The sequence below is a fragment of the Solanum stenotomum genome, unplaced genomic scaffold (genome assembly GCF_019186545.1).
Source record: "Solanum stenotomum isolate F172 unplaced genomic scaffold, ASM1918654v1 scaffold23673, whole genome shotgun sequence".
Classification (NCBI taxonomy): Eukaryota; Viridiplantae; Streptophyta; class Magnoliopsida; order Solanales; family Solanaceae; genus Solanum; species Solanum stenotomum.
Genome location: NW_026027624.1, coordinates 193,633 through 213,915, shown reverse-complemented (window position 1 = coordinate 213,915; position 20,283 = coordinate 193,633). Strand labels below are relative to the sequence as shown.

Sequence of the window (20,283 nt, the reverse complement as noted above, 5' to 3'; positions counted from 1 at the left end):
CTAGCCTGATTTTCCTAAAGACCTAGTGTTTCAAAATAGGAAGAATATTCTAATACACTGTAAAAAGTTATCTAATATCAATAATAAGTTAAATACAAAAAATTATCATCCTTTCAACCTTGAGAGGTTGACATTCATTTTGTCTTTCTAATGGCATTTGGAAACAACAAAAAGGGCATTAACTTTAGGAATCACAATTTATTATAGACAAAAAAAAACTACCCTATGGCAGCCTCATATTCTTGTTTTCTTCTTTGTTTACCGTTCCACTACCATTCCCACAAACGCTGGTTTTATCATTAGGTAGAAAAACCAACGTTTTACGGGTGGCGGTGGGCGGTTAGTGGTGGTGGTGGGGCCCGGTTTGCGTATAATAATGACCAGAGACCATATTATGGCAGATGGGAAGAATTCAACTAAGAAAATAATGGTGGTGGCTGATCCAACTCGTGAATCAGCCTCCGCCCTTCAATACGCGCTTTCCCATGCAGTCGCGGAAAATGACACGTTGATTCTTCTGCATGTTGGTAATCCTAATGCATGGAGGAATCTCCTTGGTGCCTTGATCAAGAAACCATCGCCAAACTCGTCCACATCCACATCCACATCTACGTCCCCATCAGATAGTAGTCCGTTCAGTACTTTCTTTAGAAAGTCATTGACAAACATAACATCACCGCAGCCAACGTCCGTGGCCTCTCATGCAGCCGCGGAAGATGGTGGTGGTGTCAAAGGGTGCACAGGAAAGGGATATATGGATTTTCTTGGGACAATGAAACATGCATGTGAAGTTGCACAACCTATGATAAAAGTTTGTACAGAGACAGTGGAAATGGATGGCAATGCAAAGGAAAAGGCTACTGTCATTCTTGCTAAATCTGCATCTTTTGGTATTGATATTCTTGTTATAGGTCAGAGAAGGAGTCTTTCTAACGTAATACTACGGTGAGTTTATATTCTTATCATATTATCTAATTTCAAAATGAGTCGTATAATGCACAATGTGTGAGTTAGACGCACATCACGAGTTTAAATTCAGCCATTGGGGTATTTTAGAAGAAGAAAGGGTAGAAGGATGGAATCATATAATCCACCGAGTTTCAAACCATGCACCCATTGATCTTCAAGGGTAAAAATATAACAAGTAAATACATATTTTCAAGTGTGATCAGACAACTAAAAGTCCAAGACTAGTGGCGAAGCCAAGATTTTCGTCAAGAGTGTTCATCCTGTTAGGACGGGTGTGGGTGATTATTAGTATCTATATTTAACCTATATACTCAGAAATACTTTCCAACGAAGGGTGCTAGATGACCAGCTCCGCCCCTATACGACAATGAAGCCCCCCCCCCAAACCTCCTTTATTTCTTCGTTTTACGGTTGAATAAATATGAATCATCCTGCATTTGTGTGGCAGGCCTAAAAGAAGTGTATCACTAAGAGGGCTGGGGCTGGATATGGCAGATTATTTGATTGACAACAGCAAATGCACCTGTGTTGCAGTTCAGAAGAAGGGCCAAACAGCAGGATATCTTCTCAATACCAAAACTCATAGAAATTTCTGGCTCTTAGCATAATCCTAATTTTTACATGTATAAGATAGTTTCATCTTCCTTTTTCTGGTACTGAATGGCTTGCACTCTATATACTTCTCTATTTTATTTGGTTATATTTACAAAAGAATTGCTGTTTGTCAATTTTGTGGATATAAAATAGGAATAGATGTCATTTCATTCTGCTACAATCATTGGGAAGGCTTATGTAATGTCAAAGTGCAAGAACACACTAAGTATTGTACATGTATTCTCTGAAAGTTACTGGACATACACTGTTTATCTGTCTCTACAATACCAAGATCAAAAAACATATAACCGGTGAAGGATCAACGCGAGCTGTGAATAAAGGAAACAAACGAATATACGATTTCTTGTAACCAAGATATGTAGCTTCATAGATGAAATTGCATGTAACAAAGAAAATGTACAAAGTTATAGAGAATTTAAAGTTCATCATGCATAGCTTGTTCTAAGGGTACATTTAACTCAGGTACAACAGGATTCATCTGAACCTGAGCAACATTTGCACCTTGTCTACCAGCTCCAGCTATTATCTCCATCTGTCCAGCTGTACCGGACTTCACAGCTTCAATGAGCTTACGCTGCAACTTGAGCAGCCCCATACGCTTTGAAACCACGTAAAGCACTGCCAAGGAGAAAATAATAAATCCAACCACCAATATCACCCTGTTCACAGATTGTGTTAGTGTTGCAGTTGAGGTTAAATACATTTCAAAACAACGTAATTAAATTGCAATGGCATTATAAACTCAGCAGTACAGGTGCAAAGAAAAGGTCAATGTTATTTTACAAAGTCATGATCACATGATACCTGTCCAGAATGTCCTGCCGTTGCATTGTGGACAGAAGGTTCCGAGTTCGCGAAAGCAAGGAGCGGTGGCCCTTGTATTCACTCTCGGCTTTCGTTAATACGCCTGTTGATTCATCTGCAGTATCCAGAATATGTACATTGTCATCTAGCCTCGACTTACATACTTTTCACATTTAGGATATGAAGAATGGCATCCAAAAGTCATGGAAGCAGTCACCATCACAAAAAAATTGGATAACAAAGCTCTAGGTGTATCTCTTGAACACATCATTGCCTCGTCAAAGAAACCAAACCGATTCATGCACAACGTACCACATTGGATAAGTAGATCCATCGAGTCATGTAATGAATAACATCAATGTATTTTCTGGTCATGTTCTAGTTATATTTTTCCTTACAACCATTAATTAAGCTTTTATACTGCAGATAGTGTTAATCTATAGGGCTACTTTTACAGTAAGGTAAACATATTTAAGTGCACTTGACTAGTAGATAACCTGTGTGATCAGTCCAAATAACACAGGGCCTAACTCATCTTTTTTGTATAAGGAACAATGCTTATCTGTAAGTTGAGCTTTGATTAGCCAACAAAAATGGCATGTATCTGAAATTGAGGCTTACAATGTTTTATTTTCCACTACTTCAGATGCATAATCAAAAGTAACAAAAGTAAAATTTATTCAAAAGCAAACAGAATACTTTTCAAACTGGACTTGTTTTTATTGTAAATACCAAAAATTTATTCTTTAGAATGTTTGATACACTTCCTAACATATGTCCAGAAGCAATCCTATCATCTTTTTTGTATGGTATGAAGAACTGCATTCTTTGATGTGTCTTCCGTTATAACACCATTCTTTAAAGAAATATCTAATATCCCCCTTAAAGAGAAGAAGAGAAAAGGGGGAAAATTTAGAAGAAAAGAACCATCTCAATATGACCTCTTCCTTAAACATCCATTTCATGCAATCAATTTTTCTTTTTTTAGAAGTTACAACAACACAGAAGACAAGAGAAACGTCATCTGGATGAAGAAACATAAGATAAACTAATAATAAAGACATATCATGACAAGAGTGAATGTCATTCATAAACACGGAAAGGTACTTACCAACTGTCATTAGAGTGCTTGCACTTCTTTCAACCTCCTGTAAGCATATTACAAACGACAAGAGAACAAGCAGTGTTATGCAACATAAAAAACTCATAAATAAATACATCAGGCAAAAAAATAAAAAGAAGACCTTAAACCAAGCAAATGAAAATAGAAGAAAGATGGCAATAACCTGAACCATAAGTTGGCGAGTGCGGCGCAGGCTCTCCGTGATGCTTTCAGCTGCAGATGTCATTCCAGCTTTTGTTCTGGCAAATAGATTCATAATTTAGAAAGAAACATTGTGATTTTTCTGCCCTCAAAAGCACAGACATATGAACTTTTAAAGTGGATATAACCATGATAACATAAAGACTAAAAGGGTACCACATACTGTAGATTTCGTCTGCGAACTGTAGATTCTTCCCCACCTCCCAAAAGAAGCTCCCTCTGACATCATATGAAGGAAGATTTTAGAATGACACATTTTCCAAATATCGGTCCAAAAGAGGAGAAATTGCTGGTAAAAGATTTCCAGGGTTCGACATCACTATCAAGGCATATGTCAGCATGAAATCTTTTGTGAGTTATAGCTATTAGCCACAATAAGGGATAAAATACAGGATGTTGACAAGTTAATAATTCTGACATGCTAAATGGTACTTATCTTCTATACAAATAAACAAACTACCTCTTCTTGAGCAGCTTTCCTCATGTTTGCCTTTGCTTGTAAATTAGCATTTCTTAAACTCAACCTCAACCTGCAACATACATTTAAAAGATCATTAAGAGAGATGAAAGAATATAGCACTAACTTCATACACGAAGTGAAAATAGTATCACATTTCCACCATGATCACGGTTAGAGAGTAAAATACATCCTGTGAACAAACTCACAAATAGTCCAAATCTTAAACAGAAGATGATACCCAAAGAAAGCTATAAAAAATCAACCAAAAGCATATATCATTGATTCCTTATTTCGTGGAAGGGAGTTTTTTCAAGAGAACCAACTATGCCTCAATCTCAAACTAGTTGGGGTTGGCCATATAAATCCTCTATAATCCGTTGCACTCTATTAAAGCATATTTGATTCCAATATTGGTAAGTACTTTATCTTTTGAGACAGATATGAAGTTCTCCAGACTAGGAGTTCCCTAAATATCATTCTTATTTATATCCAAACTTAATGTAACTACACGCTAAACTTTACAGCCAACTATAATTGGTATCGAATATATGGATCCTTTACTTCTATTGTTGTGTTCTTAGCTTTATCCACAATGACTCTAGGAGAGTTAGGTGTTTTACACAACTTCCCTCCATATGATTTTAGATCTTCTGTATCCCTTTTAGTAACATCAATCACCATAATGCGACACTTATGAACTGGTTCATTCAGAGACCAGCGTGATACATGGACAAATCATTCAGACAACCTTCTCATATCTTATCCTCTATGTGTGTTATTTGCATACCTTGTTTTGATATGACTGTTTCTTGTCTTGTCCAATCTTGCATTGCAGCACATCTATTTTAATCTTCACATTTTTTACCAAGCGTAATTTTATTGATAATGAGAAACCTCCCGTGTACAAGAGGTACACCAACAAGTAGAGAACTCTACATAAAGATATATTCACAGTTGAAACTAAAGCAATTTGGAAAATTTTATCCTTCTGGAGATCAATTCATCCAATAGAATGTCTCTACTAAGTTATATACACGCCAATTCAGTTTAATTGTCAACCAGACAAGCTAACACCATATTTTGACAAGATCCATATTGTATTACCAAGTAAGAAAAACTAAAAACAAGACAAATCTTAATCTTTCCTAATCTGAACCAAAAGTCTCTGACTTCCACACATTACTCTTCTACACAGTATGGGAAATGAAACAGATGCAAATAGTGAAGAATAACCAAATATAGCTGAACCAACTAGTTCGGGATGGAGACTTCTCGACTCGATCATCTAAAAGCCAATGGCAGAGACAGTATACACTAAGGGAGTTCAAAATATGAAAAGTAAACACAGAAAGAAGCCAAAGGGAATTCAACATCTACTATATTATACTTTTTTTTTAAACTGCGTATAAACAATGTAATTTTCCATCGAAAGGGCTTTGGATGACCCTACTTGGCTCCGCCCCTGCTGAAAGCAAGAAACTTGAAATCATCCCCATTTCTTATTCAACTTCCCAACCCCAAAATTCTGAATTCCAAGCAGTGTAATTTTCCACCGAAGGGGTTTACTTGGCTCCATCCCAGCTGAAAGCAATAAATTTGAAATCATCCCCATTTCTATTTCAACTTCCCAGCCCCAAAATTTCAAAATTCCTCACATTACCATTCTACAGTTAGAATAACCCAAACGGGTTCAAATAAAGGGATACATATAATTCATATAAAACAAACCAAAAATGCATATTTTTTTAGCTACCTTTGGATCTGGGATTTCCATGATTGTGCCAAAGCCTGAGTTTTTTCAACTTGATCATCTGAAGGGAGTTGTGGGGCTAAGAGATCAAGCTTAAATTGAAGTGATTGAAGCAGATTCATCCCATCTTGAGCAAGACCATTCAATCTTGGAAGAGAGCTTTTCTCTTCTGAAATTAATCTTGTTGTTCCAGATTTTCCATATTCATGTATAGATTTGATGTGTTCTTGGGTCTGTTTGTATGTTTCTTCCAACTCTTTCTTCACATTTTCTACTTCTTCCACCACTTGGTCCATTTGGGGTTCCTTCAATGGTGAGTTTTTGCAGAGAAGAGAAGATTTTTGGGAATTTCGTGGGAAGAAGAAGAAGAATTATAAAATTACCATTAGTCCTATAACTATTCAAAAGCTTACTATAGGCTTATCGGTTTTAGTTCCTTAATTATACATTTATCGATTTTAGTCATTTTTTATTTATTTTTAAATATAAATAGCTTAGATTTATATTAATAGAATTCTTCGTGAAATTAAATCTTTAACTCATTTTTAAAGTTATTTCTCTATCCCCGCTACCTTTTCTTCAAATTACTCTTATGAAAAGAACAATAGTCTCAACAATTCAAACTAAAATTAAAAAGGAAAAAAATATAAATTCTAATTTTATTTAATGGAGGATAAAATGAAGTATATAACTGTTGTTAATGACTTGAATATACTATGTTCCCTTCTTTGGCGGTTCATGATTCATAATCAATGCGAATTTTTTAAATTTTATTTTTCGTACGAAAGAAAAATAAGAGATTTAATCTTACTATTCAAATTTCTCTACGTAAAATAAAATGAATAGAATAATAAAATAGATCTTTTTTAAAAAAAAAACTAAAAAAAAAAGTTGCAAATCTACCATTTTATAAATTTCAACTTCTGAAAAATTAAACAAATTCTCCTCAATAACTCGTTGAAGTACAAATTTTGAATTTAACAAGTAATATTTTTTTTTCTTTTTAGAGTAAAACATAAACACACCATTGAGGGTAAAACTTACCCGTATCGGGTGTTTACATCAAGCCAATACATGTATGCCATGTGTTTAAATTTATAGTTCATTTTACTTGACCATAATTAATTTACATGTGTTTTACTTCATTAAATCACGTAATAATGAAAATTACATTGACTTGGTGTAAACACCCGGTGCGAGTAAATTTGTTTCCACCATTGAAGTTGTCTCGAATTTTTAAAAAGACACATTAACTTTGCGGGCATCTTATTCCCCCACAAAAGTATTAAATATCTTTGTAAAGGACCATTTTGTCCATTTTCTCACATGTGAGCACGGGCGTGATTCTCACGCTTTTAATTAATTTAATTTAAATTAGCTCGACCCAAATCGTTTCAAAAAAGAGAAAACTCTTTCTTTCTTTTGTTTTCCATTTCTTAGTTTGTCTCTTCGTTTTCTTCAATCAAAGTGATTATTGAAGATCATTTGCTTCAATTTCGACATTTCTTGGTCAAAATTCTTAGAGGACTAGCTGAGTAAACAAGGAATTGAAGGTTTAGTTTACTTAAGTGAAATGCATATTTACAGCTAAGAGTTTTAAAGATGAAGCGTATCCAAATCAAATATGTTTTCTCCATTTGAGCAATTAGCTAAGAAAATTACTTGAGACAATACATAATGTCACTGTATAAAAGATTGAATGAGCATGAGAAGATGACATTTCAAGATCTTATCTTATCGTAGAAACAAGTCGCTCTTGGTTTAGAATTCTCTTCAATACCATCGACTCATCGAGAGCCCAGAATTTAGGGCAAAACTAGAAGCAATCCAGAGAGCGTCTGCAACATGTCTCCAAAGAAAGCTTATACCAAAAAGTGCAGCCACCAACCAATTTGTTATCATTTTGGGGAAGATGATGCATTTGAATGAAGTAAATAATTAATAAAGAAAACAATTGAAATGTGACACTTTTTAATTGGTTTTTTGCAACAAAAATAGACTTTCACGCATGCCATCTGCGTGTTTCACAAACATAGTGAGAAAATGAGTTAAAATGGTCCTTTTACAAAGATATTCAATACTTTTGTGGGGTAATAGGACTCCCACAAAGTGAATGTGTCTTTTTGAAAATTCGGGACAACTTCAGTGGTGACTTTATGTCGTTTCTCTTTTTTTTTTAGAGTAAAATTTAGCATATTCAAGTCATTAATAGCAAATGTTTCATTTTATCCTCCGCTGAATGAAATTATGACTTGTATTTTCTTTCGTCGTGAATTTTATTTTGAATTGTTGAGGTTAAGATTCTTTGCATAAGAGTATTTTGAAGACAAAATAGTTGGGAGAGAGAAACATTTGAGAAAATGGCTAAATGATTTAATTTATTGAGACACAAATTTCGTTAATATAAACCTAACTTATTTGTATAAAAACTGGACAGAGACCAAAACCTGATAAATTTTTAAATACTTAAAGAACTAAAATAGATAAGTGTATAGTTAAGGAACTAAAACTGGTAAATGTACAGTTAATGGATCATCACTAATAAATTTTTAAATAGTTGAAGGACTAAAACCGGTAAATGTATAGTTAAAGGACCATTTTAGACATACTCTTATAGTTAAGGGACTGTTTATAATATTTTCTCGATATAAATATATGTTAAAGTAAACCCTAATAGAATATTATATGTGCTTGCGCCGTGGAACTTGAGTTCAAACCACTCTTTGCATTGATCTAGCTTCGACAATGAGGTCAAAGGCAAAACAACAAAAGAAAATCAAGGGGAAGTGTAGCAATGAGGATACATGTGTTTTTCCGTATGATATCATTGTCAACATTCTTATTAAGGTATATGCTGTATCATTATTACGTTTTAAATGTGTTTCAAAATCATGGAACAATATGATATCCGAGGATGTTACATTCACAAAAGCTCACTGTGAGCAATCTAAGATCTTAAGTCGTGAAAAACTTTTATTACAAAGAAAATCGGGAGGGTTTGACTTCATACATTTAAACAATTTTAATGAAGTTGTCATAGATAAGCAACAATTTCCTCTCAAAGGATTCCTAGGTGCTCATGTCTTATGCTCATATGATGGCTTGGTACTATTGAAGAAATCTAAGGCTTACAAGCAATTTGTGTTATGGAATCCGTTATCTGGACAACATCAAATTTTTGAGTGTCCATATATGAAATCTCATGAACACACATTTTCTAGTGCTTATGGGTTATGTTATGATTCTATCACCGATGATTACAAATTTGTATTGATCTATAACCTATTTTATGTTGTATACTCTATGAGTAAAAATATTTGGACGAAGAAAATATCTCTCCCTACATTACAACAATGTACGACTGAATTTATTTTTTCAATTTCACACTCATATGTGTGGAGTAAGGAAATTAGCACTAAAAATCATGTATATTGGTCTCTGAATGAGAAATTTCTCTGTCATAAATATAAAACTTCTACATTCATATACTTTGATGCGGAATTGGATGAATTGAAGGAGCTCCCAATACCAATTGCTGCCAATGAACATCAATGCTTATTTCAATTGTCTACTTGGAAAGGTTGTCTAAGTGCATATGGATGCAACAATTCTTATTCTGGATTTCACATTTGGATCAGGCAACATGATGATTGGAAATGGTTAATGTCCATTCCCAATATACCAGCTTTAAATTATGGGTGTTACTTTTATAATTATAAGATTTTGTGTTGCACAGAGAATGATGAACTTATCTTTCAAGGACCACAATGTCACAATCTTTCTATCTATTGTCTTAAACAACAACGATTTATTAGGAGAGTTAATATACCAAATCATCTTGAGTATTTACTTGGTCATGCAATGTCAATATGTTTGGATAGCTTATATTTTCCCAAATTCAATGTTACGCGCAAGAGGAAGCAACTCAGTACTCCATCAAAGTAAAGCCGGGATTTGAAAAGACAGTTGAGATATCAACAGAGCAATGTCAAATTTGTTAGATCAACTATATGCATTAATGTGTAATCTTGAGTTTTTTTTAAAGTTTTGTACTCAATCTTCTTGGTATTCTTATGATTTCATGTTTATCTTCTAATGTTTTGTTTTTTATATCCAAGGAAATTGATTCTTGTTGTCGTAATTTTTGAACACTTATTTCATCTTGAGATTTTATGAAAAAATATATTAACTAAAACATCAATAGTTGATGGAGCCGAATCAATTTTTATAGACAAATAAGAGAGATAACATCTTCAAATGTCTTATTTGAAATTCTTGTTCGATGCATTAATTGTGTTAGAAATTAGAATTTGGAGCTATCTACTTTGTACTATATCAATCAGAGTTTTTATTCGTGCTTTTTAAGTCGATATCTAAACAAAAAGGTCTTATTTGATCTCTCTATAGCCTACAAAATTATATTCTTCTAGAAGTCTTACAAGTTACAATTTTGTTGCAAGGGGGTCTTTTGCATTCCCAATTGATAGGTTTATCAATCGTAATATTGATTGAGTTAGCTAGGGAAAATAAAATAAAAAAGGAGTTCATATAAATATTGCCTAGCTAAGAGATCATATCAAAAGAGATCAGCGAAACCATCAACATAAAAACATAAATAATTGATATAAAAGAGGTAGTATATTGTCATATTATAAGAGGTCTAAATTGAATGATGATTGAAACTGACTCGTTGGAAATGAAGAGAATTATAAAGAAAGTTGAAAAACATATGGAAGATTGAAACAATTGCAAGAGGACAATGTTGATATAATATAACATTGTCATCTTAGAGTTGATATAATATACAAAGAGGAACACATTAAATTACTATGTTGGATCTTTTTTTTTTTTTTTAGCATTAATAGAATGATAAATTATGCAAAATATTAGCCTACAAGATTATTACCATTTTTTAGATCAATTTATTTAAATTACTTAAAATGGTCATTGACCTTNCCCCCCCCCCCCCAAATTCACTACACGTCGTCGTCGTCTTCTTCTTCTCCTTCTCCTTCTCCTTCTTCTTCTTCTTCTTCTTCTTCTTCTCCGTCTTCTTATTCTTATTCTCCTTCTCCTCTTCCTCCTCCTTCTCCCTCTCCTTCTCCTTCTCCGCCTCCTCCTCATTCTCCGCCTCATCCTCATCTTTCTTCTCCTCCCCCTTCTCATCCTCCTCATTCTTCTCCTCCCCGTCCTTCTCTTTCTCCTTCCTTCTTCTCCTCCTCCTTCTCCTTCTTCTTCTCCTTCTCCTTCTTTTCTTTCTCTTTCTCCTTCTCCTTCTCCTCCTTCTCCCTCTTTAAAATTTGATGTACTGCAAATGTGAATCATTTTGAATAAATTATATATCAAAAAACTTAAAACATCGAGATGATTTCATATATAAATTTCGATACTGTTTAGAGGATATTTTGAGTTGATCAGAATTGAATAGTCAGTGTATACTTCGTGTATGTTAATGTATATTTCATGTAAAGTTAAACTATATCAAGTTTTTTTGAGTGTATCATAATATATAATCAATGTATAACTCATGTATATGTAAGTTATATTCAGTTTTTTGAGTGTATCATAGTGTATAATTAATGCATGTTTTCTATGACATTTTACTATTTTTATGTAAATAAAACATGACTATATTTATTGTAAATTAATTATTTTATTGTATATATTTGAAACTATCCCTTAATAAAATGGGGCATCGGCCCAACTCCAATTAAAAAGAGGGAAAACCACCTAATTAGACAAAAATGCATACTATATCCACTAATCTAACATATACTTTCATATAATTACCTATTACTCCCTTTGTCTCAATTTATGTGACACTTTTCGGATTTGGAGATTCAAACAAGTCTATTTTAACCGTAAATTTTTCATACATTTTTAAAATATTTTGAATTGTCAATTATTGTGACTTATAATACTTTTTACGTAGTTTATAAATATATAAGTTTCATTTCAAATAATTTGAAAATTCCATGCGTAAATTGCTAGTCAAACTTAAACTACTTGACTCTCCAAAAACAAAAAGTGTCACATAATTTGAAGCAGAAGGAGTACTATTTAATAATTTTGTATCATATTTAGTGTGAGATACATCACTCCTTAAAATAAGCTTAAAATAGAACTCTAAATTATCTATCCACTTAATTCTCTCCATAATTTATACCTTCACTCCAAATCAGTCTACTATCTATCCTAAAATTTTCTTCCTAGATTTCTTCCCAATGGCTATAGCTTCTATTTTATCTACTGAAATATTTAAATCAATTTATTAATACTTAGAGAAATCTAAATCTATTTATTTTCTCATTCAAGCATTGTTCCTTCTTCGTGTTCATCTACTTTGAGGTGAAATTTATCAAATACATAGAATAAACTATATTAGATACATAAAAAACAATCCAAATACATCTAATCATTAAATACGTATCAAATACATAAAAGAAATTATATCAAATAACTATTCAGATACATAAAATAAACAGAATATATACAACTAATCATTAAGTACATACCATATACATAGAAGAACAATTCAAATATATAGAATGAGCAGATTAAATACATCTTATCATTGAGTATATATATATATATATATATATATTAGATACATAGAAAAACAGTTCAAAGATGCCCAAAAATTCACATTCCAGAAGAAAAAGTATAAAAATCACCGATGCTCGAAAAAATAGGAAGAACTGTGATTTTTTTATTTTTTTTAGGAGTTGTGCTACAGCAAATACTCCAAAATTGTTATACGCGTGATTTCCTCCATTTATGTTTTTCAGTTACATTACTTATTTATGTATTACTTAATTGTATGTATATCGTTAACATGTATTCGAGACACACCAAATTCATGTATGTATATCGTTAACATGTATTCGAGACACACCTAATTCATGTATATGAGGCGTAAATTATGGTAGAATTAATAGTATTCCAAACTCCCAGAAAAAAATAACTCGCTCCTAAACTAATAAAATTGTGTTGTTTGCCCTTAATAAAATGGGCCACCAACCCAATTTCAATTAAAAAATAAATCAAAACATGTAAACATTGTCCAATAAATTAAATCAAATCATTTATTAATTAAAAACACAAAGAGAACTTGCTTTTCTTAGAGAAGATTTTAAGTTACATACGCTAATCATTATAAATATCCGACATGATAACGAGTGATCTAAATACCTTATGGTAAACCGTAATAGAGATCACATTTTTTCAATCTATTATCCTAAGCAACAACAATTTGTTAGGACAACTTAATTATCAAATCATCTGGAGTATGGCAGAGCCAAACGCAAGGATTTTCCGAGGCCAAAACGATAGCATGGCAGATATCCAGTAATAATATTGTTGTAGTCGTCTCTCATAATTTTCACTCACTTCATTAGCGGTTAAACCACATCTTTGTCAGGACACTCATACTTAGGTATCAAAGTGTTACTCATAGCTAAATCAAAATAAGGCATAAATTAACCCTTAGTTTTCACAGGTGATGATGAGAGTTACAGGTGGAGAAGCTAAAACTAACCCAAAATTGCTGCAGCCACTGAAAGTTGAATTACTCATCCTTTGAAAATTTTCAAAAACTAATACAATTTTTATACACCAACTTTGAACTCTTCCAGAACAGACTGATGAGTTCATCTAAGCGCGGTTGAAGGTTCTGGGGAGAGATTGGTTGTGCCAAAATTACGATGCTTACCATCAGCAACGTTTGTTAGCTGAAAACCATAACTAGGAAGTTGATTTATAAGAAGAGTTTCCAATTGGCAGGCGATGCTCTTGCCAGAGACTAAGAAATATAGGAATGATGCATTTTCCATTCCCTCCTTCAAGCGATGGGCACGGACTCTGCCCTCAAGATCATCAGTCTGTACATATAATAAGAAAGAAGAACGTTAAGATATAATATGTCAAAGGAAGTAACAGCTCCAACTAACTGAAATGAAGACTGGTGTTTGCACTGATGTGCCCATAGACTTCATTTGTATAACAACAATAATGTCCGTCTATTGGCCATTTATCTCAAAATAACTTTGAACATAATTACCTCCACAACTTTTAAAAAAACATTTCGGAAAAAGAAACTGAAAATAGAACACTTAATTCAGTTATTCTCCAGATGCTCAAGTAGCAAAACAATTTTTTACAAAGGCTCAATTCTGCATGGCATGCAAAATGTGCAGGCGTTCTCCAACTCGTTAAGCATCTCAATACAATTAAATCACATAAAAAAATTGATTAGACAAAGTATGCACTTTAAGACTCAAACTGGAAAAAGGAAAAGATGTACCTGTCCAACATACAACTTTTTGTCAGGTCTTAACATTATATAGACACTTGAAGCACCAATTGTTGATGGAGCCGGCTGTTCCCTGGCAGCAATAAGAACACAATTCACCATTGCCATTTCTGAAGGATTTTTCATTTTATACAGCTCAATTAACTTCTTCTCACAGATAAGACAGATAGCATCTTCAAGTTTCTTGCTTGAAATTCCCATTCGATGCATCAACTTTGTGCTAGATTCCAAAGCTATTTGTCTTGTACCATTTAATTGGTCAGAGCTATTATCTGTGCTATTGAGGTCAATATCTGAACAAAGAGGTCTTATTTGGTCTTTCTTCCTTGGTATCTGATTCCCGTAAGCTGAATTATACAATTCTTCTGCTCTTTGGATTAATATTTCTGGAATTCCTTCTCTCTGAGCGGTTTCAAATGCTAGACTCTCTTTACAGACCCCATCAATGAGTTTCCAAGTTGGTATTGGTTGACCATCAACATACTCAGCTCCCATTGCTTTATACACGGTCTTCTTGATTTTCAGGGGTAAATCAAAAATTCCATGCAAGTGGGTTGATACAATTCCCAAACAGCCAATTGCGTCCAGGGTTTCTATGACACTTCCAGCAATACATGTCCCTTTTGCTGTTTCTGTTCCTCGACATATTTCATCTATAAGTACAAGACTGCTTGAAGTGGCACCAGTAATCAGAGACCGAATTTCAGACATTTCAATCTGAGGCATGTTAGACAATTAAGAGTCATAATGTTGCCTTCAAAATGCCATGAGACTCTACTATGTCAGCAAGGAAAAGTGAAAAATGATAAATAGAAACACCAACACCTAGAGTCAAGATTATTATACACAAACGAATGAAATAGCTTCACTCTCAGAAAAAACATATGATAGAAGTGGAACTTACATCATTATCACCTACAGATTAATCCAAGAGAACGATGCAAAGGAAGAACACTCCAAAATAAGAACCAATAAGATAACCAGAAGAGAGATTGGCTTTTTACCATAATAACCACAGTAGAACTGCTATGTACTAAAGATTCTTTCGTCAAGACAGGCACAACGTTCTTGTTAAACATCCACTATACTCGATCCACTTTTTGGGATGGAGAGGATAAGAAGATCAGTTGTGCCAAATGTCTAATGAAAACCACTCATGGAATTGTGTATCCCTCCTGACTATGGATTGCAATCAAATACAAGTAGTCTTACAAGCAAAAATCATCTACAACAAGCAAATGCAAGCAAAAAGTAAAATGCTTATCTGCAACAATCGCAGCAAGAATCATGATACAGCATCCATTTCTTGTTTTATTTGCAGATAAATTACTAGGTTTCTAGCAAACAGGACAAGAAGAAAACCATATATGCTACAAATCAAGAATATAAAACATATTACCTGAAATGAACTTTTTCCATCAGCAGGACTATCATATGATTTCATATGCAGCATAATTGAGTCAAAATGAGGAATGACAGCCGATTCAGCTGGAACCATGAACCCACACATTCCTAGCAATGCAGCTGCACACAATGATCGCAGCAAGCTTGATTTACCCCCACCATTTGGACCTGTTAAAAGAAACATGGACTGCATATCTACTGTATTCTGTACACCAGTCCCCCGTGCTGCATCAAACCAATAAGGAGATAGACCAATTATCTTCATTCCCTCAGTTCCCTCAAGTGCCTCTGTGTCCTGCATTTTAATGGCATGTAATTGGATCACATGAATAACAGATAAAAATATGAAGACTTTCCCCATTAAATAAGATCAGGATAAGGTTTGTAATCCATGTCATATTTTTCTCCACATATGAAACCAGCCAAGGATTAGATGGGAGGGCCTGACGGAGGCCAAAGCTCAGGAGATTGGAGAGAAGTTGGTGGCAAAGGGGAGTAGTGGTTACACAGATAATATTTTTTTTGAGAAAGATAATGTTCTATTCCTCAGCATTAAGGATATGCTGGAGACCTCCAAAAATTGGTTTCCAACAAGAGAAAAAACAAAAAGGCAAATAGATTACAAAGTGCCTATAAAATCCAAAATTTGAGCAGCTTCTTCTATCCCTTCCTCTTTACACCAAAAATAAAAAGTAGTCAAGCAGTTTCATTTGACTTTCTCTATTGAATTAGCCTTGTTATCATAGCATCTGCTATTTCTTTCTTTCCAAATAGACCACCAAATGCATGATGGTATTACTCCACTTTTTCTAAGATTTTCTCCACCCTCTGCTGATCCAACAACTAAGTAGATCTATTGTATGCTCAGGCATAATCAATTCTGTATGTGTTAGTCCCCAAAAAGGGTTCCACAATTGTGTTCTCACTCTGCAAGAGGCAATATAGAAACCCCTCCTTTTCAATTTCTCATGAGTGGAGCATGCTCTTCTGGCAACCAACCAAGAGAAACACTTTATCTTGATTGGCACCTTGTTCCTCCAAAATCTGTTTCCAGGGGCCAAGCTTACCACCTGTATGCTCCTTCACCTCCTTAATATATAGCTTGTTAACAGAAAGGCTTCCATCTCTAGTGTGTTTCCATATGATAGAATCTTTTTATGCCGATAACCCATTGAACCCGTTCAGAACATGTAATAGCTCAGTCACTCTCCCAATCTCCCCGTCATTTAAATGTCTTCTAAACACAATATTCCATCCATGTTCTCCAAGCTGACACCCCATAAGGGTTATTCACAGAGTTGGAGATCCAATTTCCATTCAACCCCTACTTGTTGACTATCACCTCCCTCCACAGTGTTTGTTCCTCAGTGTTGAACCTCCATTGCCATTTTGACAAGAGGCATCTATTCTGCAACCCCAAGTTTCTGATTCCAAGTCCATCAGATTGTTTATGTAACTGTGCAGTCTGCCATTTGACTAAATGCAAACCCTTCCCTTCTTTATTCCCTTTCCAAAAGAAATCTCTTCTTAGTTTGTCAAGTCTTTCTTCCACTTTGGCAGGCATAGGGAATAAAGGCATAACGTAAGTTGGAACACAGAGTTTATTAAAGTGACTCTCCCGCCCAAAGAGATATACTAAGCTTTCCAATTGGACAATTTCTTCACTATCTTTTCAATTATGCCACCCCAAATTTCTAGCTCCTTATGTTTGTGCCCCAATGGCATGCCCAAGTAAGTAGTGGGAAGTTGTTCTACTTTACACCCAATATCCTTGCCAGGCTCTGAAGTTGAGGGACTTCTTTAATTGGAAAGATGATGCTTTTCCTCCAATTAATTGATAAACCAGAGACTGCTTCAAAAACCACCAAAGTCATTCTTTTAAAGGAAACCTGTTCAGCCTTGCTTTCACATAAAATAATTGTGTCATCTGCTAGCAGATGACAAATCTACATTTCCCAACCTGAAGAGTTGTTGACCTTGAAACCTTTTAACCAATTGTTTTGGACAGCTACTCTCATCATATACTATTATAGCCCTCCATGGCTAGGATGAAAAGGAAAGGAGAGAGTGGGTCTCCCTGCCTTAGACCCCCTTTCTGATGGGAAAAAACTTCTCCATTCACTAACATGGAGAATCTAACAATTTTTATGCAATAGTCGATCCACTTCAGCTATTTCTCCCCGAAACCCATCTGTTTTCGAATCTTGATCACGAAGCCCAAATTGACATGATCATAAGCCTTCTTTATGTCCAGCTTGCACATATTTCTTGGATCATCTCCTTTGACTCTGGTGTCCACACACTCACTTGCTATAAGTGTTGCATCAATAATTTGCCTACCTTTTATGAAGGCCATTTGGTGTTTATTCACAAGCTTACTGATCACTCTCCTTAACCTTTCTGCTAGTATCTTTTTTTTTTTGATAAAGATGATGTTGTATTCATCAGCATTAAGGATATGCTGGAGACCTCCAAAAATTGGTTTCCAACAAGAGAAAAAACAAAAAGGCTAATAGATAACAAAGTGCCTATAAAATCCAAAATTTGTGCAGCTTCTTCTATCCCTTCCTCTTTACACCAAAAATAAAAAGTAGTCAAGCAGTTTCATTTGACTTTCTCTATTGAATTAGCCTTGTTATCATAGCATCTGCTATTTCTTTCTTTCCAAATAGACCACCAAATGCATGATGGTATTACTCCACTTTTTCTAAGATTTTTTCCACCCTCTGCTGATCCAACAACTAAGTAGATCTATTGTATGCTCAGGCATAATCAATTCTGTATGTGTTAGTCCCCAAAAAGGGTTCCACAATTGTGTTGTCACTTTGCAATGGAGGAACAAATGGTTGTTGGTTTCCTCAGTCTCATTACATAGAGAGCACCAAGAGGCAATATAGAAACCCCTCCTTTTCAATTTCTCATGAGTGGAGCATGCTCTTCTGGCAACCAGCCAGGAGAAACACTTTACCTTGGTTGGCACCTTGTTCCTCCAAATTTGCTTCCAGGGGCCAAGCTTACCACCTGGATGCTCCTTCCCCTCCTTAATATATAGCTTGTTAACATAAAGGCTTCTATCTCTAGAGTGTTTCCATATGATAGAATTTTTTTCTACTAATAACCAATTGAAACCATTGAGAACATGTAATAGCTCAGCCACTCTCCCAATCTCCCAGTCATTTAAATGCCTTCTAAACACAACATTCCATCCATGAATAGACCATACCTCAGCCACTGTTTCTTTCGGATTGGTACACAGGGAGAATAGGTCAGGAAATAAGACCATCAGTGCCTCATTTCCATTCCAATTCTCTTTCCAGAATAGGATTTTCATCCCATTTCCCACCTTGTAGACTATGTTTCTAGTCAAGCCACAAATTTCTTATTGTTCTCCAAGCTGACACCCCATAAGTGCTATTCATAGAGTTGGAGACCCAATTTCCATTCAACCCGTACTTGTTGACTATCACCTCCCTCCACAGTGCTTCTTCCTTGGTGTTGAACCTCCATAGCCATTTTGACAGGAGACATCTATTCTGCAACCCCGAGTTTCTGATTCCAAGTCCACCAGATTGTTTATGTAACTGTGCAGTCTGCCATTTGACTAAATGCAAACCCTTCCCTTCTTTATTCCCTTTCCACAAGAAATCTCTTCTCAATTTGTCAAGTCTTTCTTCCACTTTGGCAGGCATAGGGAATAAAGACATAACATAAGTTGGAAAAGTGTCCAACACAGAGTTTATTAAAGTGACTCCCTCCCAAAGAGATATACTGAGCTTTCCAATTGGCCAATTTCTTCTCTACCTTTTCAATTATGCCATCCCAAATAGCTCCTTATGATTGTGCCCCAATGGCATGCGCAAGTAAGTAGTGGGAAGATGTTCTACTTTACATCCCAATATCCTTGCTAGGCTCTGAAGTTGAGGGACTTCTTTAATCGTAAAGATGCTGATTTTCCTCCAATTTACTGATAAACCTGAGACTGCTTCAAAAACCACCAAAGTCATTCTTATAAAGGCAACCTGTTCAGCCTTGGCTTCACAGAAAATAATTGTGTCATCAGCATAAAGCAGATGACAAATCTGCATTTCTCTTCCTGAAGAGTTGCGGACCTTGAAGCCTTTTAACGAATTGTTTTGGGTAGCTACTCTCATCATACTATTATATCCCTTCATGGCTAGGATGAAAAGAAAAGGAGAGAGTGGGTCTCCCTGCCTTAGACCCCTTTCTGATGGGAAAAAATCAACAAGTTCTCCATTCACTAAAATGGAGAACCTAACAGTTTTTATGCAATAATCGATCCACTTGCTTATAGGTCTGAAATCTCTCAGTTCCATAACTCCCACCTTCTTGGGGATCAATGCCACATAGGTTGCATTTAGGTTCTTCTCAAACACTTGATGGTCATGGAATTGCCTCAAGGTGCTCAATATGTCTTCCTTAAGCATTTCCCCGAAGTTTTGATAAAAACTCATCGGGAAGCCATTCGGGCCCGGGGCCTTGTCACTGGAACACAACTTGAGTGTCTCAAAGACTTCGTCTTCCTCAAATTGTCTTTGTAGCCACCCTTTTTCCTCAACACTAATGCTTTAACTCCCTTGGAGATTAAAATGTGGCCTCCATTGTTTTGATTCCTTGTAAAATTTCTG

At 34.9% G+C, this 20,283-nt stretch overlaps 3 protein-coding genes across 8 annotated transcripts in view; 1 reads left to right on the top strand and 2 right to left on the bottom strand.

Annotated features, from left to right (window-relative positions):
- Positions 1-200: 200 nt before the first annotated feature.
- Positions 201-3,094, top strand: LOC125851248 (uncharacterized). The gene is made up of 3 exons (XM_049531028.1): positions 201-945; positions 1,418-1,592; positions 2,047-3,094. Exons 1-2 carry the CDS (start codon positions 377-379, stop codon positions 1,575-1,577), a joined length of 729 nt encoding a protein of 242 aa, XP_049386985.1. The 5' UTR covers positions 201-376; the 3' UTR covers positions 1,578-1,592; positions 2,047-3,094.
- Positions 1,778-6,291, bottom strand: LOC125851244 (uncharacterized). The gene is made up of 7 exons (XM_049531024.1): positions 5,926-6,291; positions 4,173-4,242; positions 3,876-3,931; positions 3,675-3,750; positions 3,500-3,536; positions 2,389-2,503; positions 1,778-2,243 (listed from the first exon to the last, which is right to left on the bottom strand). The coding sequence occupies exons 1-7, from the start codon at positions 6,216-6,218 to the stop codon at positions 2,000-2,002; spliced, it is 891 nt and encodes a 296-aa protein (XP_049386981.1). The 5' UTR covers positions 6,219-6,291; the 3' UTR covers positions 1,778-1,999.
- Positions 6,292-13,379: 7,088 nt separating this feature from the next.
- LOC125851237 (DNA mismatch repair protein MSH1, mitochondrial) overlaps positions 13,380-20,283 on the bottom strand; it is a 40,176-nt gene continuing 33,272 nt past the window's right edge. For all 6 annotated transcript variants that reach the window (XM_049531012.1, XM_049531014.1, XM_049531013.1 and 3 more), the window contains 3 exons: positions 15,633-15,932; positions 14,225-14,950; positions 13,380-13,802 (listed from right to left, as the gene is read on the bottom strand). In XM_049531012.1, coding sequence (XP_049386969.1) covers positions 13,572-13,802; positions 14,225-14,950; positions 15,633-15,932 — 1,257 coding nt within the window. In that variant the 3' untranslated portion in view covers positions 13,380-13,571. The remainder of the gene's footprint in view (positions 13,803-14,224; positions 14,951-15,632; positions 15,933-20,283) is intronic.